Below are 25608 nucleotides of genomic sequence, written 5' to 3' on the forward strand. Positions count from 1 at the left end.
AGTGGGAGTAAGCCTAATTTAAAAAAAAGTTCCCAACCTTTTTTTTTGTAGTCATTTCATATCTTTAGATGAAAAATGCTATGGAAGGTGTGAACTGCAAAGTTTACCAAACAGCTAAGTGACATAGCTATGCCAGCAAAACCCCTGGTGTAGAGGCAACTGTGTGAACCGCATAGCTTATGTCATTCAGGCAGGCGGTGTAGCTATGCAAGCAGAAGTCCTTTTGATAGCATATACTGTGTCTCCACTATGGGTCTTTGCTGGCACACCTATACCAGACAATGGTCTGTAGTGTAGACAAGCCCAAAGTGAAAAAAAAATTATTTATAGTATTTCTTATTTGCCTATACTTATGTCTTATTAACTTGTACTAATTAGTCTATTTCCCTCTGCTCTGTATATTATTTAATATGGTTATATGTATTTTTCTTCTCTGCAAAATGTGTGGGGGATAGTTTGTCTAAAAGGGTGTTACAGCAAAATAAAACTGATTTTATGTTATTCTTGACTGATCTATCTATCTATCTATCTATCTATCTATCTATCTATCTATCTATCTATCTATCTATCTATCTATCTATCTATCTATCTATCTATCCCACCTAGAAATAAGGTATACATTTGTAACAGTGAGAGTAATTAATCACTGGAACAATTTACCAAGTATTCTTCATCACTGGCAATTTTTAAATCAGCATTGTTTTGTTTTTGTTCTTATTTTTGTTTTGTAAATGATCTGCTGTATGAAATATTTGGGGGCACATTTTCTGGCCCCCAGGAGGCCAGTCTAGATAATCACAATGGTCTCTTCGGCCTTAGAATCTATGAATCTATAAGTATTTGAATGACCCCTATCACCATGATATCTGACCACTTCACTAATCTTAACAGTTTACCTATAAAACCCCCCATTGTGAGGTAGGGAAACACAAGTCTCTCTCTTACCCATGGGAGCTCTATGCTCGAAGCTCAGAGAAGGCAGTGAGATATTTCTAATGGCATGTGCTTACTTTTATTTGAGAGGCTTCTGGCATTCTGGGGCCCTGATTGGAGCACAGAATTTCCATCCCTGATAGAGGACAAGAGGTCTCAGGGAAACAGAGGCCTACAGATAAGCAGGGGCTGTTTCCCTAGAGTAGTATACAGAGGGTGCATTCCCTCTCTGCTTTACGTGGGCCAGACAGAGAGAGAGCAAGTATGAGTGTCCAGTCCCCCTGCTCTAATTACTATTGAATTATTAAACCACAGTGGATTGGCTTCTACAGGCACTGAACTCATTCCATATAAATCCCAGACTCCCAGTGGTTTCCTAGGCACCTAAAAGTAAGGCCTGGTGACACTCAGGGTCTCCATGCTGAAGTCGCTTTGTGAATATCATTCCTGTTCCTATTGTGGGTGCTAGGCAGGCCTCCTGGAGCCTGCCTCACTGCAGATGATCCCATGAAGAAGCATAGCACTACTTTGGCCCATCCTGTGTCGGCACAAAAGGATCTGTGGACTCCAGCAGCGTTGAAACTCCATTAAATATAACGGGGGTTGGACCACAGCTATGCTCCCTTTCCCCACAGCAGCACTGGGGCTAGGTAAGCATTAGTGGTCCCCTGTTGCAGAGAGTGACAGATCATAGAAACTATTATTCCAGTTAGAAAGTTTTTTCCTACTAATCTAAATCTCCCTTGCTGCAGGAGAACAATTGATCACTGTCCTCTTTATAACAACCCTTATCAGCTCCCTCCTCAGGCTTCTTTTCTCAAGACTAAACATACCCAGATATATTTTTTTTAATCCTTTCCTCATAGGTCAAGTTTTTAAAGCCTTTTGTCTTTTTTGTTGCTCTCCTCTGGACATTCTCCAATTTGTCCACACCTTTCCTAAAGTGTGGCACCCAGGATTGGACACAATACTCCAGGCTGAGGCCTCACCAGGGCCAAGTAGAATGGAGCAATTTCCTTCCATGTCATACATATGACACTCCTGTTAATACACCAGAGAATGATATTAGCCTTTCTCACAACTGCATCACATTGTTGACTCACATTCCACTTGTGTTTCACTATCACCCCCAGATCCTTTCAGCATTGCTATCACTTAGCCAGTTACTTCCCTTTTTTTGCAATTGTGCATTTAATTTGTCCTTCCTAAGTGAAGTACTTTGACTTATCTTTGTTGAATTTCATCTTTTTGAATCCAGACCAATTCTCCAAGTTGTTGAGATCGTTTTGAATTCCATTCCTGTACTTCAAAGTTCTTGCAACCCCTCCCAGCGTGGTGTCATCTGCAGACATTAAAAGCACACTCTCCACTCCATTATCCAAAGCTTTAATGAAAATATTAAATGGTACCAGACCCAGGACTGACCCTTGCATGACCCCACTAGATACGCTCTCACAATTTCACAGCGAGCCATTCATAACTACTGTTTGAGTACACTACTTCAACCATTTGTGCACCCACATTATAATAATTTATCTAGACCACATTTCCCTACTTTGTTCATGAGAATGTCATATGCGACAGTTTTAAAAGGCTTACTAAAATCAAGATGTATCTTGTGTACTGCTTACCCCCATCCACCAACCCAGTAACCCCGTCAAGGAAGGAAATTAGGTTGGTCTGGCATGATTCATGAGAATGTCATGTGGGACAGTTTCAAAAGGCTTACTAAAATCAAGATGTATCTTTTGTACTGCTTAACCCCATCCACCAACCCAGTAACTCTGTCAAGGAAGGAGGTTAGGTTGGTCGGGCATGATTTGTTCTTGGTCATGCTGGCTATTCCTTATAAATGCCATTTCACTGTGTATTTCCTCTAGTGCACAAGGATTCATTATGCTTGCTTCAGATGCAAAGTCTATAGAAATGGCCAAAATGTGATATAATGGTCCATGTTATGTCTCTCTTCACAAGCCAGACCCAGAAGAAAATAAGGGACCTACTAGTAGATAAAGGAGACCTGCTTTCACTCAAGAAGTAGAGGCCAGCTATTGCAGGCTGGGATTTTCAAAGGAGACTAAGGGAGTTACAAGGCCTTTGAAAATCAAGGACCAAGGGTTATAGTCTTCCTTTCTCGTGACAGAGCCAGTCCCATGGCTTTTTCTGGAAGCTGAGCAAATATTTTTGGTTCAGTGTCTGAGACAATAATCTGTTTTAAAAAATGGTTTGTTTCATTCTGAAACTGGATTTGGGTGGTGGTGGTTTGTTTGCCCATCAAAAACAACAGCCCTAACTAACTAACTAACTAAATAGAATTGCTGGAGTAGAATTAAACATTTTGAATGTTTATTCAAATTGACATCATCAGCATGAAAATGTTGTTTCATAAGGAAAATGCCCATTAGAAATGAAGTTTCATTTCCAAAATATCACAATGAACTGTTTAATATTCCCTGACCCCCCCAAAATTCAGCGATTTTCTCGTCCAAAATAACATGCCAAATTTGACCTCAAGTCCCCCCCTCCAAATGGCCCGCAAAATGCATTTTTCACTAAATTAGAATTGATTGGGTCTTGGGATTATTGCAGGGGATGATTTTGCTTTCAACTTCTCCTCCCTCCCTGTGCCCAGGATCATGGTTGAAAAACATGTTGTAGCAGAGAATTTCCCAGTGGATGCGAACATATCTAGCTACATAAATATATAAGGAAGTAATAGCCACACAGCACCTTACGAGTCCTGCTGAGTTCAGAACACTGCTGCTTTCTGTCACCGGTGAGTGGAGTAGGTTGCATTTTGTTTTTTCTGCAGACATCTTCAACATTTAATCAAAAATGAAAACCTGAAATATGATATTTTTAGCCAAATCCTTAAAAATATCAGCTGAAAAGTATCCAGAACTGAATATTTTTTGGCTGAAAACCATAGGCGTAGTTTGACTTCTATATTTGGGGAGGCAGCTCCAATCGGGCCAACGGGGCTGCACATGGGTCGGGGGGAGGGCAAATTGCATGCCTGCCTGAGGTTTACAGTTTGGGGAGGCAATGCCCACCTACCTCCCTCAATTATGCCAAGGCTGAAACTTGCCACATAAGGAGATATTTTCAGCCAAAAACTGGCAAAAAAAGAGAACATTTTTCCTAGGGAACAGCTGGTAATTTGTATGCCCCCACTGTCACCTTGCAATGAAAAGTCAAATACAATTAGAGGAAAGTAGATACTTCATGTGAACATTTTCATTGTTTTTTAAAACCCAATTTTCCATTATAGATAGATAGATAGATAGATAGATAGATAGATAGATAGATAGATAGATAGATAGATAGATAGATAGATAGATATTCAATGAAAAGTTTTCAGCCAGCCCTACCTATAGCATGCTGCTAAGTCTAATGGTGTTTGCGACAGAGGTAAGTAATGTAATAGAGCAGAATCTGAACTCACGTAAATCAATCTAGACCCATAGCTAATGTAAATGCAGCCACACTGATTTACATCAGCTAAGAATCTGGCTCCATTTGTGAGTCTGCTGGTTTTCTGATGTACATTTATCTACTTGAATAGGATGGTATGTGTGTATTTTTGGGGGTATGTCTATTTGAGTCTCTCTGTATGGGGAATGTGTTTGAGTGGGATTTTTTTCTCTGTCTGAAAGTATTTGCATGAGAATGTGGGTTTTGGGTATATGTCACTCTGTGGGTTTGTTTGTGTGTGTTGCATAGTTAAGTATTTTGTGTGGGTCGATGTGTGAGTGTATGAGTATAATGGACTAAATTCTGTTCTCAACTGCAGTAGAGTATCTTCTTTATTTGGTTCAGTGTAAATGAAAATTTCTATGCAACTTAAACAGAATGTTGTGACCAGTTGCACAACAAACAAAAGCACAATCAAGCAGCACTCCTTGTAAACAGACACATGGCAAGTACACACATTCTCAAACCAAACGCAATCCTGCATACACCTTACACAACAGACATAGCACCCACATTGATTATACTCACAATCACACAAAAACTTACAAACACTCAAACCCAACTCTAAGACACGTGATATACTGCACTTTTTATCTATCTATCTATCTATCTATCTATCTATCTATCTATCTATCTATCTATCTATCTATCTTAGTAAATTGCCATTTCTTTCCTTCTGTCTCTACATAGTTACTAGTGTCCTGATATAAAGCCCACTGGATCCTGTGCAAAGATTCTGATTGAGTTGGATATAGACAGTAGACAGCAGTGTATCCTAATGAATGGGATCTGGACCTGCTGTGTGACCTTGACTATGTCACTTCACCTCCATGTGCCTTGTTTTCCCCATTGATAAAATGGGGATAACATCTCCTATCTCTTTTGTAATTTCATTTGTGAGGATGGAGGAAAAGAACTGTATAGGGTCCAGGTATTAATATGCAACATTCATCACCAGTGGCCTCATATGTTATAAAGAGGTTATACCCAAAAATCATTTCTGTGGCATGTTAGTATTTTCAAATAGAACATTCACACATCATATCTTTTCTCAATTACAAGATTACACTCAAAATTGTATTTACACTCCTTGTAACATTCTCCTCTTACAATGGCAGGAACACAATTGAATGTTGAAACATGGATAGGAGAAATCAAACTGCATTGAAGGAGTTCATCATTCTGGGATTTTCTAGCCTCCAGGAGGTGCGGCTCCTACTGTTCAGTGGATTTTTGATCACATATCTCTTCACCCTACTTGGGAACACCTTCATCATCATCCTTGCCTTGGTGGACCAGCGACTCCACACTCCCATGTATTTCTTCATTGGGAACCTGTCCTTTCTGGACATCTGTTATACCACCACTACTATTCCTCAGCTACTGATCCATCTCCTCTCAGAGAGGAGCAACATCTCCTACATGGGCTGTGTTCTGCAACTTTTCTTCTTTTTCTCCTTCGTGGGCACAGAATGCCTCCTCCTTGCAGTGATGGCCTTTGACCGCTATGTTGCCATTTGCAATCCACTGCATTACACTCTGATCATCAACAAAAGCATTTGCCTCCAATTGTCAGCTGCTTCCTGGGTAAGTGGCTTCCTTAACTCTGCAATACACACAGTCTTTGCCTTCAAGTTACCCTTCTGTGGGGAAAACCGTATTGATTATTTCTTCTGTGATATCCCACCGCTGCTTGAGCTGTCATGTGGGGACACCTCCCTCAACAAACTCCTGATCATATTCATTGGTCTGTTTATAGCCTGGACACCCTTTGCCTGCATCCTTCTATCATACACTTACATCATCTCGACCATACTGAAAATGCCTTCTTCCCAGAGAAAGAGGAAGGCATACTCCACGTGTTTATCCCATCTGACTGTCGTCCTTCTGTACTATGGCAGTTGTATCTTCACTTACCTGAGACCCAGTTCAAGTTACTCACTGGGTAGCACCAGACTGATCTCACTATTATATAGCATCTTAACACCAATGTTAAACCCCATCATTTATACCCTGCGAAACAAGGATGTGAAAGAAGCTTTGAAAAATGTGATCCTTAGGATGTGAATAAATGTTATACTCCTCTTCTTTAGCTTCTTCTTCTTTTGCTGGTGTTTCACTTTCTTCTTTTTCTTCCTTTTCATCATATTCTTAATCATCATCTTTTTGTTTTCTTTCTCAGATTTTCTTTTACTGATGCTGTTTCTTGTAATTATCATTGTCATCTTCTTAACTATTTGAACATAAAAACAAAAGAATGGCATAGTGGGTCAGATCAATGATACATCTAGTTCAATACCCCGTCATCCAACAGTGGCCAATGCCTGATGCTTCAAAGGGAATGAACAGCACAGAGCAATTATCCATTAATCCATCCTCTGTTGTCCAATCCCAGCATCTGGCAGTCATAGGCTAGGGACACCCAGAGCATGGGGTGGCATCCAGACCATCTTGGCTAAAAGCCATTAATGGACCTATCCTCCAAGAAATTTTTTCATGATCATCTTTTTCATCATTATTTTCCTTCTTCTTCTCCTTCTTCTTCTTCTTCTTCTTCTTCATCTTCCAAATATTTGAAAACTACTTATGGTGTTAACCCACAAACAGCAATGAATCAATTCTCATTCATTTTGGAATGTGATAATATATCTGTTTTTGTATTATTTCTTTTTCATTACTTAGTTCCTCTTTTCTGTACAGAAGTATGACAAATTCCAAGGAACGGAGAGTGCACAGAAGACACAAAGTCATTATAGCTAAGCTTGGGAGGGTTAGATTTTTTTGTAAATGTCAATTGCACAGTACATACACAAACCAACAACAAATATTTTAATCGCTAATTGAAATTTACAGAAAGACAAAGCCAGAAAAATGCTGCTTGATAACTTATTAGAGATTGGTTTAAGGATATTTACTTTGTATGTTTTGGTATGTGAACTGAAAATTTGTGTTTTAACTGTTTTAAAGCTTTAAGTTTTTGAAATCAATGTCCATTATCAATAAATAATTGTCATCCGTCCTGCCCTGTGGTCTGATTCACCCATAATTTCCTGCCACTGTGAAACTTTAATTTAATAAAATATAAAAACTGCTTATAATCTATAGCTATATTATCTGTCCCAATTGTAGAAAAATAAAATTGAATTCTGCCAAGCCTAATTGTAAGATATTTGCAAAACTGTTCAGGGGTTTTACGGAAATGTGAATATAAATCACCTAGGCAGCTCTGAAAATATCAGCAAACATATATCTTGACTTTAGCAAAGCTTTTGATATGGTCTCCCACAGTATTCTTGCCAGTAAGTTAAAAAAGTATGGATTGGATGAATGGACAATAAGGTGGATAGAAAGCAGGCTAGATTGTCAGGCTCAATGGGTAGTGATCAACGGCTTGATGTCTAGTTGGCAGCCAGTATCAAGAGGAGAGCCCCAGCGGTTGGTCCTGGGGCAGGTTTTATCCAACATCTTTATTAATGATCTGGATGATGGGATGGATTGCACACTCAGCAAGTTCGCAGATGACACTAACTTGCGGGGAGAGGTAGATATAGTTAAGGGTAGGGATAGGGTCCAGAGTGACCTAGACAAATTGGAGGATTGGGCCAAAAGAAATCTGATGAGGTTCAACCAGGACAAGTGCAGAGTCCTGCACTTAGAACGGAAGAATCCCATGCACCCCTACAGGCTGGGGATTGACTGGCTAAGCAGCAGCTTTGCAGAAAAGGACCTGGGGATTACAGTGGATGAGAAGCTGGATATGAGTCAGCAGTGTGCCCTTGTTGCCAAGAAGGCTAATGGCATATTGGGCTGCATTAGTAGGAGCACTGCCAGCAGATTGAGGGAAGTGATTATGCCCCTCTATTCAGCACTGGTGAGGCCACATCTGAAGTATTGTGTCCAGTTTTGGTCCTCCAACTACAGAAAGGATGTAGACAAATTGGACAGAGTCCAGCAGAGGGCAAAAAAGATGATCAGGGGGCTGGGGCACATGATTTACAAGGAGAGGCTGAGGGACCTGGACTTGTTTAGTCTGCAGAAAAGAAGATTGAGGGGAGATTTGATAGCAGCCTTCAACTACCTGAAAGGGGTTTCCAAAGAGGATGGAGCTTGGCTGTTCTCAGTGGTGGAAGATGACAGAACAAGGAGCAATGGTCTCAAGTTGCAGTGGGGGAGGTCTAGATTGATATTAGGAAACACTATTTCACTAGGAGGGTGGTGAATCACTAGAATGGGTTCCCTAGGGAGGTGGTGGAATCTCCATCCTTAGAGGTTTTTAAGGCCCAACTTGACAAAGCACTGGCTGGGATGATTTACTTGGTGTTGGTCCTGCTTTAAGCAGAGGGATGGACGAGATGACCTCCTGAGGTCTCCTCCAATCCTAATCTTCTATAATTCTATGATTTCCATAATGAATTTAATTTCTTCCTGTGTCTGCAGACAGCCTGAAAAAATAACTCAGAATGAAATGTTAATTGCCTTTATTAATTTAAATGGGATATTAACTCTGAAACTTAATGAGGATAGTCCCACTGCCAGCATAGTTAGTTATTTATTGTTGATATATTTGGCAGACACACCTGTCATTCAGCTTATTTCAAAATGCTTCCCATACTATCCCACATGTCCAAATTATTGTCTCTTAAAGAGTTGTTGTAAGTCCAATTCTCTTTGTGGCAATATTTGAGGTGATTTTGACAAAAAAATCAGATGAAAATTTTCTGCTAACTGTACTTATAATTTACATTATCTAACGTAATGGTGAATAATCCTTTTAATTGAATCAATGCCCCAAACTTTCTTTTTAAACTAGATAGCTACTGTTTAGATAGATAGATAGATAGATAGATAGATAGATAGATAGATAGATAGATAGATAGATAGATAGATAGATATCATGGTCAAGGAAATTGAAAGGCACCTAATTGAAAATGTCCTAATATCTATATCTATATCTATATCTATATCTATATCTATCTATTGATCGATCCATCAGTAGATAGCAAGATATTAGGACATTTTCAGTTAGATGCCTTTCAGTTTTATTTACTAGTCTATTTTATTTCTTTTAAGAGAAAGAGGAAGTAAGGGGACCTCAATAAATCTTTTCTATCCCATTCCTTATTTTGTTTACCAGGCTCTACCTGCAGAAGCATTAAGCAGCCACTTCATATTATGTGGTCTCTTACAACTCTTTAAGGGTAGGTTAGATAAATGTCTATCAGGGATGGTCTAGACAGTATTTGGTCCTGCCATGCGGGCAGGGGACTGGACTCGATGACCTCTCGAGGTCCCTTCCAGTCCTAGAATCTATGAATCTATTAATCTATTTATGCTTAACAAACTGTCCCAACTTGAATTTAGCTGTACTATTATGAACACCTTCCCCACACCTGAAGAAGAACTCTGTGAAACTCAAAAGTGGTTCTTTCCACCAATAGAATTTGGTCCAATAAAAGATACTACCTCACCCACCATGTTGATCTGTCATATCCCCTCTTCTCCTCCCTAAACTAAATATTTCCAATCTGTTTATGTCACTAATCAGTTTTTGATGCTCATCCCTGAAAGCCATGCTATCTCCTTTTCTGGAGGGTCCCCAGGAATGAATATAGAATTCCCATCGATTTATGTTTATATCAGTCCGCATCCCATTCTTTAGGCATCCTAAAATTTTGTCTGCTTTTATGAATACTGACATTGTGCTCCCCCCACCCAGGCAAGCTTGACTGTGTAATAGATGGTCACCTTATACCAAAGATCAGAAAAATATGCCAGTTACTCCCAGTCCCAAAGGATGAATCACTTACCCCAGGTCAATTATACTGCAGATCTCAAACCAAATATAATGCCTGTAGCCAATCCTGTAATAAACTACCTATAGATTTATTAACTAGGAAAAATAAATAGGGGAGTTATTGACAAAGTTAAAGCAGATAAATATGCACACACAAATGAGTTACAGTTTTAGGTTTTGCATTGTGATAGATCTGCTGAAATATGCAAACTCTATATGTCTGTTAGGGCTAATACAGGTTAATCCTGGGAATCTTTTTGCCTATGCTTGCTAGTTCTTGCCCTTTCAGAGCCCAAGCCACATAAAAGATCCCAATTTCTTAATGTCAAACAGTTTTATTTCCTTTCCCCCGAATTCAAGCTGATGAGATGAGCACTTCTACATGTCTCCCTCTTCCAGGACATACAGGGAACAATCAACAACATCCTTGTTCTATGATTATTCACAATGGCCCATTTGGTTTCCATAGGCCTTCCTGATGGGCAGGAGATAAGCCCACCTGGGGCACACTAGTATTTCACACTTAGTAATTTCTCTTTCCTGACTGGGTCTACAGCTTCAGAGCAAACCTTTTTACAGTTCCAGAGCAAACACTTAGATATTACCTTATAGCATGGGATACAAATGCTATCAGTTTAGTGCATGCAGCAATTTACAAGCATTTCATAAATTCTAAACACTGAACACATTCTTATAATATTAACATCTATTATAGCAGTGCTAACACACAGGTGAGCCAGACTGGTTTCCAGCTATGCATTTGTCAGTGTTCAGTGAGGCCTAAGGGTCCTGGCATGAGCTGGCATCTGGTCTGCTGGCATCACAGGGTGTTCTTGGTGATTTCTGTGTATTAGTCCTTCACCAAGGTTTCACAAGTAGGACAGCACATTAGGCTGCCCTCAAGCAAGTTTAGACACGTGCTCATCACATAATAGGAAATGATGTTCACAACTTGACACAGGCATACCCACTCTGGCACAACTCTTTTGCCATTGCAGGTGTATGGAATATTCCTTGTAGTGACTTTAGTTTAGAGAGGCCCACAATTGACTGATGTATCACAGTCAAGTCCACAGAATCATACTCAAGGGGCCTATCCCTTCCCTGATTTCTGAAAAGTGGTTGCTAGGATTGAGGGGCCCAGAGATGAATGCAGAAGCCCAGTTGGGTTCTCTTCAGAGCTGTATGTAGAGGGATTGAGCCATCCCTGCTCTGATAATGAGCTGCCATGAAATGAGTTATCTGAGATGCAGAGCATCCTCCATCCCTATCACTTTTAATGTGAACAAAGGATGCTGAGCTTCTGGTAGAAATCTGGCATCACCTGGCAGGAACTAGCCCATTTGGGTGCACTCTCCCATCCCTAATCCAGGTAACGAGGGGCTTTTCAAAACATGGCAGCCAATCTACTGCTGGTGGGTTCCTCTGACTCTCTTCCTCTGCTGGAACAAACTGTGGTACACTGGGATTTTCAAAGGAGCCTAAGGATGTCAGCCACACAACTCATTGTATTTTGAGCATCTAATTCCCCTATGTAAAGCCCAGGTATACAGATAAATCATTAGAGGTGGTGCTGGTAGTGATGCCTATAGTAGGGTTTACCCAATAATTTCCATTATAAAACCCTGTTTTCAGTTGCTTATAACTTTGCCAAATGAATTCTGTCAACCCTGCTATCATGGTCAGAGATGACTCCCTTCCTGCAGCTTTAAGGCACAACTAAATTCTCTGGTCTCCAATTCTCCCTTAATTAATTTTTTTGTAAAGCACCTCACACTATTATATCTACCTGTCATAATTTATTCACATGGCACGGGGTACAGGCAAGTCCTATTGACTCCATAAAGCATCTGTGCTTCTTCCTGAGAGAGAGGAACAAGTCAAAGTGGAATGTGGGAAAGTGGTGATACGCTATTGAAGCTCAATTAGCTGTGGAGGTATGTTGACCTCAGAGAGTTCTTGGTCCTCTGATTTCCAGAGAAATCTAGACTAGATTGTAGGAGGAAGTTAATATTAATAATGTGTGATTCTTATGGTAGGTCATTCTCTAATTCTCTGCTAAAGTAAACAAGAGTCTGATGTCTCTGATCACACCACATCCATACACCAGTCTCCACCCCAAATCCCACGGTCTATCCCAAATCCAATACGTGTGTTAAGTTTCTGCTGAAATGACCTACAGTGACACAGTAAATTATGGGCATGGATGAGTCAAATGGTCAAAATAGAATTTGAAAATTAAGTTGCTCGAATAGAGATTTGTAGATGGGGTTTTCAAAGGACCCCAAAGGATTAAGGCACATAACTACATCACTTCTATTGGACATTGTGCAAAGTTAGCTCCATCAGGCCTCTTTGAAAATCCCCATCTCAGTCCCTATCATTGGGTAAAACAATTTTGAAAATCCTCCCAATTGGGTCATCAATAGGCTTCAGAATCATCACACTAACTGATAAGTAATGGAGCCAACATTAATCCCTGGTATAAATCCATTGATTTAAATGATATTAGAACAGACATTTCTCTCTGGAGATTCCAAGTGATGCCTAAGAATTTTAGATGCTCAAATCCTCTTTCCACTCACAGCTCTACAGAATGCTTTACCAGGGTGATATATGGAGAATTTAATTCCCACCGCTAGAATTTAAATGCTTATTTCTGTAGAAATTGTCAGAGCCATCAGAACAGTGACCATGATCTACACCCCACTCCAGAGAGCTGCAGTCTGGCTTCGGATGTCAGTTGATATAGAAATGTACATCAACATGAACTCCATTATTTCCAAATATAATTTACATCAAGATTACACAATACAGTTACATGTATTCAGAGGTGAAAGTAAGCCAGTCCAGTCTGGTCTGGTGTACTGGCAAGAGTCAGTATGTTGTACCGGACCGACTTTCCCAGGCTGTGATTTAAAGGTCCTGGGGCTCCTGGCAGCGGCTGGAGCCCCAGGCCCTTTAAATTGCCACCAGAGCCCCGCTACTGGACCCCCCGGGTAGCAGAGGCGGCTGGGAGCCTGGCCCCCGGCCCTTTTAAATCACCACTTGAGACCCCGACAACCACTGCTACCTCGAGACTCCGGCAGTGGGGCTTGGTGCTCTGGCAGAGATTTAAATGGCCTGGGACTCCACTGCAGTAGCCCTTTAAATCACCACCGGATCCCCGCCACCGCTACCCCAGGGCTCCGACAGTGATTTAAAGGGCCAGGGGCAGTAGCAGTGGCCGGAGCCCTGGGCCCTTTAAATCACTGCCTGAGCCCCGCTGCCGGAGCCCTGGGGAAGCAGCGGTGGGCCTCAGGCAGCGATTTAAAATGCCCAGGGCTCCGGACGCCACTACCGCAGCAGAGCCCCAGGCACCTTAAATATCTGACAGAGCCTCGAGCCCCAGGATAGTGGTGGCAGTCGGGAGCCCCTGGGGCTCTGTTGGTGATTTAAAGGGCCCGGGGCTCCGCTGCCGGGAGCCCTGGCCCCTTTAAATCTCTGCCGGAGCCCCCGGCCACCGCTGCTACCCTGGGGCTCCGGCAGCAGAGCTTGGACGGTGATTTAAAGGGCTGGGACTCCACCACAGCAGCAGTGGCCGGAGCCCAGGGCCCTTTAAATGGCCCCCAAGCCCCGGGGGTCCCAGCTGCCTCCACAGCTGGTAGCTCCGATGGTGACTTAAAGGGCCCGGGTCTCCCAGCCGCCACTACTGCAGCCGGAGCCCCACCTCTTCCAGTTGAGGCCACACCCCTTCCAGTTGAGGCCCCAACCCCCTGCTCAGGACTCCAGCGTACTGGTAAGTCCTTTAAGTTACTTTAACCCCTGCATGTATTTCCCCAGAGAATAATGAGAGGAAATTTCCCTCCCATCCCCTCCCCCTAACTTCACCCAAAGCAGTGTCATCCCAGAAAAAACAGCAGATGCTCTGAGCATATGTTTTCAAGAGTCCTTTTAAAGTAAAATATATTTAAGTTCTCCTTCAAGGTCCTCATTGTTAGAAAAGCAGGGCCAACACCATTTATTTGAACTGACAGGTGAGAAACATTTCACATATGGCTGTTGCTATTATAATAATTCTGAATTTTCATTCTTAAATGTATGTTTTGAATCTCCCTCATCTATCTATCTATCTATCTGATAGACACCAGATGAGTACAATAATATATTTTATTGGTCTGATTTCTACTGGTGGAAGAGGTAAGCATTCCAGTTTCACCAAACAAATGGATCCCAATATCAAGTGGACTGTGGTACTTTGCATGGTGGAAATATAAGGCAGTTAAAGAAATAACTGTTTAGTGACTCGTAGGACTCAGAATTAGAACGCCTGGGTTCTATTCTCGACTTTTTGAGCTGAATAGGTCTATTAGTTAGAGAAGCAGAGGTTGGAAGTTAGCACTGGTTTCTATTCTAAGTTTTGGGTACTGTATATTGGATTATCACAGGGGGATTGGAGACAGGTTGTGGGGGTGAGGTATAGCTCAGTGGTTTGTGCATTGGCCTACTAAACCCAGGGCTGTGAGTTCAGTCTTGAGGTGACCATTTAGGGATCTAGGGCAAAAATCTGTCTGGGGTCCTGCTTTAAGTAGGGGGTTGGACTAAATGACCTCCTGAGGTCCTTTCTGACCCTGATATTCTATGATTCTGTTGCAGTTTCTGGGAAGGAGTATGGTGTAGTGGTTAGAGCAGTGAGCTCTAGGAGTCAGGAGCATTCTTCAGCAATGGGAATTGTGTGTGCTCTAGCAGTGAGGTTCCTGAGGTCTGGTACAAGCTCCAGAAGGTAAACAGGTCATAGGGGTTAGATCAAGGTCAGGGAGTCAGGATATCTAGTTTCTATTACTGGCTCAGGGAAGGAAAGGGGATCTAATGGATAAAGAGGGTTAGTAGGAAGAAACTGTAAACTCCTGGTTACTGACCAAACTGAAATGTGCAGTCTTGAATCATAGAATATTAGGGTTGGAAGAGACCCCCTGCTCAAAGCAGGGCCAGTCCCCAACTAAATCATCCCAGCCAGGGCTTTGTCAAGCCTGATCTTAAAAACCCCTAAGGAAGGAGATTCCACCACCTCCCTAGGTAACCCATTCCAGTTCTTCACCACCCTCCTAGTGAAGAAGTTTTTCCTAATATCCAACCTCAACCTAAACCTCCCCTTATAGTGGATCACAAACTGAATGTGAGTCAAGAATGTGATGCAGTTGCAAAAAAGGTTAACATCATTCTGGGGTATATTAACAGGAGTGTCACATGTATGACATGAAAGGCAATTGCCCCACTCTACATGGCCCTAGTGAGGTCTCAGTTCTGGGCACCACACTTTAGGAAAGATGTGGACAAATTGGAGAGAGTCCGGAGGAGAGCAACACAAATGGTGAAAGAGTTAGAAAACCTGACCTATGAAGAAGCTTAAAAAAAACCTGGGTATTTTTATTCTTGAGAAAAGAAGACTGAGGAGGGACTGATAAGGGTTGTTATAAAGGGAACAGTGATCAATTGTTTTTCATGTCCACTGAAGGTATAAAAAGAAGTAATGGGCTTAATATGCAGCAAGGGAGATTTAGGTTTCTATCTGTAATAATAATTAAGCTCTGGAATAGGCTTCCATGGGAGGTTGTGGAAGCCCCATAACTGAAGGATTTTAAGAACAGGGTAGACAAACATCTGTCAAGGATGGGTCCAGGTTTACCTGGTCCTGCCTCAGGACAGACATCAGGACTTCTTCACATGCCTTCCACCTCTACATTTCTATATTCTGTTACCCTCTTCAACAAGGGACCAGTAATGCATACCAGTCCTAGTGCTGCTGTGGGGAAAGGGAACATAGGTGTGGTCCAACCACCCCCTACATCTAATGGTGTTTTAATGATGCTGGAGTCCACAGATACTTGTGTGCGAACACAGGACGGGCCAAAATAGGTGCCATGCTTCTTCATGGCATCACCTGCAGTGAAGCAGCATCCAGGACTGTCTGCTTAGTACTCACCATAAGAACTATGGACTATATTCACAAAGGGACTTAGGCATGGAGATGTTGAGTGTTACCAGGCCTGACTTTTAGGTGCCTAGGAAACCATTGGGAGTCTGGAATTTATATAGGCTGAGTTCAGTGCCCAGGCTCCATATGCAATAAATGGGGAGAGGTGGGCACCTCCGAATGGGATTCATCAAACCCAACACACTGGTCTTGGAGCCCACTAATGTGGCCAGTGGGATATGGCAAAGAGAGGGGTGTGTGCTAAGCCCTAATTTGTTTTGTTGTTTGGCAAGAAGGGAGAAGATGGTGCTCCATTATAATTTTTAGCCTAGTGGTTAGGCTACTCACCTGGATATGTTTCAGAGTAGCAGCCGTGTTAGTCTGTATCCGCAAAAAGAAGAACAGGAGGACTTGTGGCACCTTAGAGACTAACAAATTTATTAGAGCATAAGCTTTCGTGGACTACAGCCCACTTCTTCGGATGCATATAGAAACTATATGCATCCGAAGAAGTGGGCTGTAGTCCACGAAAGCTTATGCTCTAATAAATTTGTTAGTCTCTAAGGTGCCACAAGTCCTCCTGTTCTTCTTTTCACCTGGATATGGAAGAACTACATGCACCGTAAGGTCAGAAAGGAATTGAACAGGGCTCTGCCACTTCTCAAACTTCTGCCCTAACCAGTGGGCTGTAGGATATTCTGAGTGGGGGCCTCCCTCAATCTATCCTGCTGAAACCGTTCCACTGTAGGTAAATAATTAAATAGTCATTGGAGCAGGAGGACTGGACACTGGGTCTCCCAAGTAAGTGCGTTAACCACCAGGCTACAGAGTCATTCTTATACTTGTTCTCTCTCTGTCTGGTGCACCCTCTGTATACAGCTCTAGGGAAATGGCACCTGCTCTGCTGTAGGCCTCTCTTTCCATGAGATGTCTTCTCCCACGGCAGGGATGGCATAGCCCCACTTTGTACATGTAAGAAACCCTTGGCCTCCTGGATATTCTGTGCTGAAATTAGGGCCCCAAAAATCCAGAAGTCTGTCAAATAAAAGTAGGCACATGTCCATTAAAAAACCTCACTGCCTTTTCTGAGCCTTCTGCATCAAAGGGAGATACAAGTATTTCCCTACATCACAATGTTGGTTTTGCAGCTAAACTATTAATACTAGTGAGATGCTCAGTTATCATAGTGATGGGAGTCCTACAATTAGCTATACATTCATAGATTCTCAAGCCAGAAGGGACTACTGTTATGATCTAGACTGTCCTCCTGTAGAACACAGCCAATAATTCCTACAGCAGATCATTTAGAGAAAAAAATGTCTAATCTCAATTTGAAAGGTGATGCAGAATCCAACACAACCATTGGTAAATAGTTCCAGTGGTTAATTACTCTCACTGTTAAAAATTTACACTTTATTTCTAGGTAAGAGAGAGAGAATAATAATAAGAATAATATAAAATCAGCTTTACTTTGTGTAACACTCTTTTAAACAAACTATACCCCACATATTTTGCAGAGCAGAAAAATACATATAACAGGATTAAATATTATATAAAAGCAGATGGAAATGGACTAATTAGTGTAAGTTTATAAGAAATAAATATCGGCTAATAAGAAATACTATACGTAAATCTATTTTTTTTTAATTTGGGCTTCTCTACACTATAGACCCTTGGCTGGTATAGGTGTTCCAGCAGAGCCCCCTAGTGGAGACACAGAATCTGTGAGCAAAAAGAATTCTGCTGACATAGCTACGCTGTCAGACACACTCTTCCATCAGCATTGTTGCTTCTACACCAAGGGTTTTGCTGGCATAGCTATGTCATTTAGGTGGTGTGACTGTTTTCACGCTCCTGGCCAATATAGCTCTTTGGTAAATTTTGCAGCCCATGCCTTCCATAGCATTTTTCATCTTAATATATTAAATGACTTTACAAACAAAAAGGTTGGGAACTTTTTTTAATTAGGCTATCTCACACTGAATTTCAATAGGAGATGGGCACCTAAAGCCTTTAGACTCTGATTAAAATCCAAGGCTCAGCTTTTGAGGGAGTTAGGCAACAGGGAATGTTCAGTTCACCCACTATTGACACGCACCCCCATCAGGGACAGAGCATCAAAGTTCAGTAAAACTGAAACACCTCTGAGGAATTTACAGGCCTTGAGACTCTTCCTCACATGAGTAAAGGTGTTCATGTGCATTGGCAGGAGAAGAGAGGATGTAAGTCGATTAATCAGACAATTACATATGGCTGTGATCTTCAAAGAGGCAGAAACGAGATCACTAAAAGTCAATGGAAGTTGGGTGCCTAACTCCCTGAGGCTCTTTTGAAAATCTGGGACCACATCCTTAGTATTTGAAGGACTGGCCCCAAATTTTAATGTTTTAGTCTTATATACATATCAGCGAATGATAGAAATGTCAGTCTGGAAGGGATCTTGAGAGGTCATCTCGTCTAGTCCCCTGCAGTGAATCACGACCAAGTCAAGCAAGACCAGCCATGACAGGTGTTTGTCCACTTGTTCCTGAAAACCTCCAATGATGAGGATTCAACAAACCGGGTCCAGAGCTTAACTATCATTAGAGTTATTTTTTTCCAAAAGTCTAGCTTAAATCTACCTTGTTGCAGATGAAGCCCATTACTCCTTGTCTACCTTCAGTGGACATGAACATGATTGATTCCCATTCTCTTTATAACAGTCCTTACCATATGTGAAGACTGTTATCAAGTCCTCCTTTTATCTTCTTTCCTCAAGACTAAACATGGCTCATTTCATTCACCTTTCCCGATAGGTCAGGTTCTCTAAACCTTTGATCATTTTTGTTGCCCTCTTCTGGACGCTCTTCATTTTGTCCACATCTTTCCTAGGTATGGGAAACATTAATTAGATAATTAAATAGAATTAAAAATTAATTAATAGTTAAACAGAAATTAAAAGATTTCAGTGCAAAAATGTGAAATTGCTGCAAGCTGCATGGAAACTTTTTAAAGACTCCATAATAGAGGCTCAACTTAAATGTATACCCCAAATTCAAAAAAAACATAGTAAGAAAATCAAAAAAGTGCCACCATGGCTAAACAACAAAGTAAAAGAAGGAGTGAAAGGCAAAAAGGCATCCTTTAAAAGGTGGAAGTTAAATCCTAGTGTGGAAAATAGAAAGGAGCATAAACTCTAGCAAATGAAGTGTAAAAATATAATTAGGAAGGTCAAAAAAGAATGTGAAGAACAGCTAGCCATAGACTCAAAAAGTAATAGCAAAATTTGTTTTGAATACATCAGAAGCAGGAAGCCTGCTAAACAGCCAGTGGAGCCACTGGATGATCAAGAGGCTAAAGGAGCACTGAAGAATGATAAGGCCTTTGTGGAGAAACTAAATAAATTATTTGCATCGGTCTTCACAGATGAGGATGTGAGGGAGATTCTCAAACCTGAACCATTCTTTTTAGGTGACAAATCTGAGGAACTCTCCCAGATTGAGGTGTCATTAGAGGAGGTTTGGGAACAAATTGATAAACTAAACAGTAATAAGTCACCAGGACCAAATCATATTCACCCAAGAGTTCTTAAGGAACTCAAATGTGAAATTGCAGAACTACTAACTGTAGTATATAACCTATCATTTAAATCAGCCTCTGTACCAAATGACTGGAGGATAGCGATTGTGATGCCAATTTTTAGAAAGGGTGCCGGAGGGGATCTTGGCAATTACAGACCAATAAACCTGACTTCAGTATTGGGAAAACTGGTTGAAACTATAGTAAAGAACAGAATTCTCAGACACATAGATGAACATAATTTGCTGGGGAAGAGACAACATGGTTTTTGTAAAGGGAAATCATGTCTCACTCATCTACCTGAATTCTTTGAGGGGGGTCAACAAGCATGTGGACAAGGGGGATCCAGTGGATTTCCAGAAAGCCTTTGGCAAGGTCCCTCACCAAAGACTCTTAAGCAAAGTAAATTATCATGGGATAAGAAGGAAGGTCCTCTCGTGGATTGATAGCTGATTAAAGGATAGGAAACAAAGGATAGGAATAAATGGTCAGTTTTCAGAATGGAGAGAGGTAAATAGTGGTGTCACCAGGGGTCTGTACTGGATCCAGTCCTATTCAAAATATTCATAAATGATCTGGAAAAAGGGGTAAACAGTGAGGTGGCAAAATTTGCATATGATACAAAATGACTCAAGATAGTTAAGTCCTGGGCAGACTGTGAAGAGCTACAAAAGGATCTCTCAAGACTGGGTAACAAAATGGCAGATGAAATTCAATGTTGATAAATGAAAAGTAATACACATTGGAAAACATAATCCCAACTATACATATAAAATGATGGGGTCTAAATTAGCTGTTACCACTCAAAAAAGAGAGCTTGGAGTCATTGTGGATAGACTGTCTCCTGGCAACGTAGCTTCTGCCTCTTGTTGAAGTGGATTACAGACAATGATGGGAGAGTGCTCTCCCATTGACTTCACCAGACCCGCTAAATTGACACCGCTGCATCGATGGTAGCAGCACCAATTTACTGTGGTATTGAAGACACATAGTAGTAACATTTAACACCCCTATAAAAGCTTTCTTCCATAGTCATGAAAGTTCTTTACAACACTCTGAGGCTTCAACTCCCCTGCTCCAGCCTGTAGGCCCATTCCCCTCCAAACATCATCAAATGTAAGTCAGTCTCCTGACTCCCAGCAGCCCCCTCCAACTACTAAAACCCCCTCCCTTTTCAGAGGACAGAGTAGAACCCAGGAGTCCTGACTCCCAGATGCCAATTGTTCTAACATACTACATCCCACTCACTTCCCAGAGGTAGAATTAGGTGCCAATGCAAGTATTATTGATTCTCTTAGAAGAACATTTTCCTCACAAGGAACTTTTTCATGGCTCCCTTCACATCCTTGTTCCTCAGAATGTAGATAATTGGGTTTAACATAAGGCTGACGATGCTGTAGATCAGGGAGATTAATCCGTCATTGTCCAATGAGTAGCTAGAGAGAGGTTTTACATACATGAAGATATCACTTCCATAGTAGAACAGGACTACAGTGAAGTAGGTCCTGAGGAGAATGTACCTTCGGTATCCTAAAAACAATGTATTCACACAAATGTCCGATGCACAGGGAGGGGCTCTACCCGGTGAATATCCTGGACACCAGTATCATGGTGACATTGAAAGAGATGTCTGCACAGGAAAGGGCCAGCAAAGGTGGGATGTCACAGTACAAATAGCTGACCCTGTTGGCCTTCCTAAAGGGCAGGTTGATGGTGAGAAACATGTGCACAGCTGTGTTGAGTGCAGCACTCAGCCAAGAGATGGACAGCAGCAAATTTCAAATCCGCCTATTCATGAGCACTGTTTAGCGCAGCGGGTTACATATGGCCATGTAGCAGTCATATGCCATGGTGGCCAGTAGGATGCACTCAGCACCCACAAAGGAAAGGAAGAAGTACAGTTGTACCACAAATATTACATAGGAGATACTGCTTCTACCCAAGGAATGGTGCAACAGCATCTATAGTATGGTGGTGGTGGTCTGGCAGACCTCTAGAAGGGAGAGGTTCCCCAGGAAGATGCATATTTGGGTTTGGAGATGTGGTTCCACAAAGAAGAAAAGATTATAAGAATGTTCCCCAAGAGAGTGAAGATGGAGATGATGGAGATGACCCAAGACATAGGAAATGTAAACCCTGTAAAATATATGTACAGGTGAGTCACAGTCTATTATTCCAAATGGAAGCAGAGATGTAGTAATCTGCCAGTTTCTCAAAAGTCTCTCAGGGCTATCCAGAATAACTCTGGGGATTTTCGTCTTCTCGTTCAGTTGTTCTACGCTGTTAGAATCCAAACAGTCCAGAGATGAAGGATTTTTCCCTGAATCCATGCTTACATCTTTTTCTCACAGAAAAGAACCAGTAGGGTCACTACCCACATGGGCTTTTCCTTTGCTGACAGGGAGTGAGGAAAGCATTTAGAGTTTTTGACTTCTGATCACCACAGACAATAACCATGTGTTTTGAAATTAGCACTTTTCTTTTAAAGTTCTTCATTTGCATTCCATGCAGCTTCTACCTCCTTTGATGGGTTATTCAGTTACAGGGGTATTTACAATGTAAATATTTGCTATTACATTATAACAGGATAAGTAAAAACAATGCATGTAACATCCTATTACTTTTCATAAAGTTTAAATACCAAAAACATTTAACAATCACTTTGATCTACACTAATTCACAAATGAATTTACATTGCGCTTCAGCTTGAGCTGGCACCTGGTCTGTCAGCATCACATACTAAAATCCTAGGAGGATGAATTCAGTTGGCATGGTTTGATTCTCCATGATGATGTCTTCACTTTGCTGCCACAGAAAGGAGAATGGTCTATAAACAAGGACAAAGCAGTTCTGCAGAAAAGGACCTGGGGATTACAGTAGACGAGAAGCTGGATCTGAGTCAGCAGTGTGCCCTAGTTGCCAAGAAGGCTAATGGCATATTGGGCTGCATTAGTAGGAGCACTGCCAGCAGACTGAGGGAAGTGATTAGTCCCCTCTATTAAGCACTGGTGAAGCCACATCTGGAGTATTGCGTCCAGTTTTGGGTCCCCCACTACAGAAAGGATGTGGACAAATTGGAAAGAGTACAGCAGAGGGCAATGAAAATGATCAGGGGGCTGGGGCACATGATTTACAAGGAGAGGCTGAGGGACCTGGACTTGTTTAGTCTGCAGAAAAGAAGATTGAGGGGGGATTTGATAGCAGCCTTCAACTATCTGAAGTGGGGTTCCAAAGAGGATGGAGCCTGGCTGTTCTCAGTGGTGGCAGATGACAGAACAAGGAGCAATGGTCTCAAGTTGCAGTGGGAGAGGTCTAAGTTGGATATTAGGAAACACTATGTCACTAGGAGGGTGGTGAAGCACAGGAATAGGTTCCCTAGGGAGGTGGTGGAATCTCCATCCTTAGAGGTTTTTAAGGCCTGGCTTGACAAAGCCCTGGCTGGGATGATTTAGTTGGGAATTGGTCCTGCTTTGAGCAGGGGGTTGGAGTAGATGACCTGCTGAGGTCTCTTCCAACCCTAATACTCTATGATTCAAGACTGAACATTTCAGTTTGGTCAGTGGCAGAACCTGGAGTTTACAGTTTCTTCCTACTAACCCTCTCTATCCATTAGATCCCTTTTCCTGCCCAGAGCCAGGAATAGAAATTAGATATCCTGACTCCCTGACCTTGATCTAACCCCTATAACCTGTTTACCATCTGGAGCTTGTACCTTTCCAACCCTGATATTCTATGATTCTGTGATTCTAACCCCAGATCCTTTTCAGCAATGCTATCACTTAGCCAATTATCCACCATTTTGTAGTTGTGCATTTGATTTTTCCTTGCTAAGTGAAGTACTTAGTGCTTATCTTTGCTGAATTACATCATGTTGAGTTTAGACCAATTGTCCCAGGTGTCGAGGTCTTTTTGAATTCTAATCTTGTCCTCCAAAGTGCTTGCATCCCCTCCCAACCTGGAATCATCTGCAGATTTCATAAGCACATGCTCCAATCCATTATCCAAATTCTTAATGAAAATATTGTATGGCACCGGACCCTGGACTGACCCCTGTGGAATCCTACTAGATACGCCTTCACAATTTGACAGCGAACCATACTGTTGGAATTTGGTCTTTCAACCAGTTATGCACCCAACTTATAATAATTCATCTAGACCTCATTTCCCTACTTCGTTTATGAGACTGTCATGTGGGGCTGTGTAAAAACCCTTCTTACTAAAATCAAGATGTATCTCGTCTACTGTGTCACCACATCCACTCACCCAGTAATCCTGTCAAGGAAGGAGAATAGGTTGGTTTGGCATGATCTGTTATTGATCATGCTGGCTATTCCTTATAAATGCCACTTCACTGTGTATTTCCTCTAGTGTCCAAGATGTATTATGCTTGCTTCAGGTCCAAAGTCTATAGGAGTGGTCAAAATTCTAAAATAATGGCTCTATGTTCATGTTATGTCTTCCTCTACAAGCTGGACCCAGAAAAGAACAAGGGACCTACTAATAGCTAAAACAGACCTGCTTTCACTCGAGTAGTAGAGGACAGGTATTCCAGGCTGGGAAATATCCCCCAGAAAATCAAGAAATGAGGTTTGTAGTCCTTCTTTCTCCTGAGAGACAGTACCATGACTTTTGCTTAAAGCTGAGCTGACATGTTGGGACACCTCCCTCAACAAACGCCTGCTCATCTTCATTGGTCTGCTTATAGCCTGGACACTCTTTGCCTGCATCCATCTATCATACACTTACATCATCTCGACCATACTGAATATGCCTTCTTCCCAGGGTAAGAGGAAGGCATACTCCACCTGTTCATCCCACCTGACTGTGGTCCTTCTGTACAAAAGGCAGTCCTATCTTCACTTACCTGAGACCCAGTTAAAGTTACTCACAGGGTAGCACCAGACTGATCTCACTATTATATAGCATTTTTACACCAATGTTAAACCCCATCATTTATACCTTGTGGAACAAAGATGGGAAAAAAGCTTTGAAAAATGTGATCTTTAGGATGTGAATAAATGTTATACTCCTCTTCCTTAGCCTCTACTTCTTTTGCTGGTGTTTCACTTTCTTCTTTTTCTTCCTTTTCATCATAATCTTCATCATCATCTTTTTGTCTTCTTTCTCAGATTTTCTTTTACTGATGCTGTTTCTTGTCATTATCATTATCATCTTCTTAACTATTTGTGCATAAGAACATAAGAATGGCCAGGATTGGGTCAGACCAATGGTGCATCTAGTCAAATACCAGTTTTTCAACAATGGCCAGTGCCAGATGCTTCAGAAGGAATGAACAAAACAGAATAATTATCTAGTGATCCATCCTCTGTAATCCTATCCCAGCAACTGGCAGTCAGAGGCTAGGGACACCCACAACATGGGGTTGCATGCCTGACCATCTTGTCTAATAGCCATTGATGGACCTACCCTCCATGAAAAATTTCATTGTCTTCTTTTGCTCTTTTTCATCATTACTTTCATCTTCTGTTACTATGGCTTTTCTTCTTTTTCTTCACCATCATCCTCATACAAATATTTGAAAATAACCTTTAGTATGTACCACAAACAGCAGTGAATCAATTATCATTTATATATCTGTATATATATTTATTTATTCATCGCTTACTAGCTCCTTTCTGTACAGAGACATGGTAAGTTCCAAGAAATGTAGGGTGCATTGCACAGAAGACACAAAGACATTATAGCTAAGTTTGGGAGGATTCAATTTTTATTGGTAAATGTCAGTAAATGTCAATTGCACTATACACACACAAATACTTTATTCCATAATTGAAATTTACAGATAGAGAAAGGAAAACAAATGTTGCTTTAGAACTTCTTAGAGTTTGGTTTAAGGATATTTACTTAGTTTGTTTTGAGATGTGCTGTTGGCAAT

General features: G+C 41.5%; 1 protein-coding gene and 1 pseudogene across 1 annotated transcript; one reads left to right on the forward strand and one right to left on the reverse strand.

Annotated features, from left to right (window-relative positions):
* The first annotated feature begins 5547 nt into the window (after window positions 1-5547).
* LOC103306593 (olfactory receptor 5V1-like) lies at window positions 5548-6474 on the forward strand. Its single transcript, XM_008174401.2, has one exon. The coding sequence runs from the start codon at window positions 5548-5550 to the stop codon at window positions 6472-6474; it is 927 nt and encodes a 308-aa protein (XP_008172623.1).
* A 14532-nt stretch (window positions 6475-21006) lies between these two features.
* Window positions 21007-21834, reverse strand: LOC135975214 (olfactory receptor 5V1-like; annotated as a pseudogene).
* Between the last annotated feature and the right edge of the window lie 3774 nt (window positions 21835-25608).

Source organism: Chrysemys picta, chromosome 13, assembly GCF_011386835.1.
Source record: "Chrysemys picta bellii isolate R12L10 chromosome 13, ASM1138683v2, whole genome shotgun sequence".
NCBI classification, from domain to species: domain Eukaryota; kingdom Metazoa; phylum Chordata; order Testudines; family Emydidae; genus Chrysemys; species Chrysemys picta.

Coding starts and splice junctions, on each gene's coding strand:
- LOC103306593 (XM_008174401.2), top strand. CDS start 5,548: ATGGATAGGAGAAATCAAACTGCATTGAAGGAGTTCATCATTCTGGGA.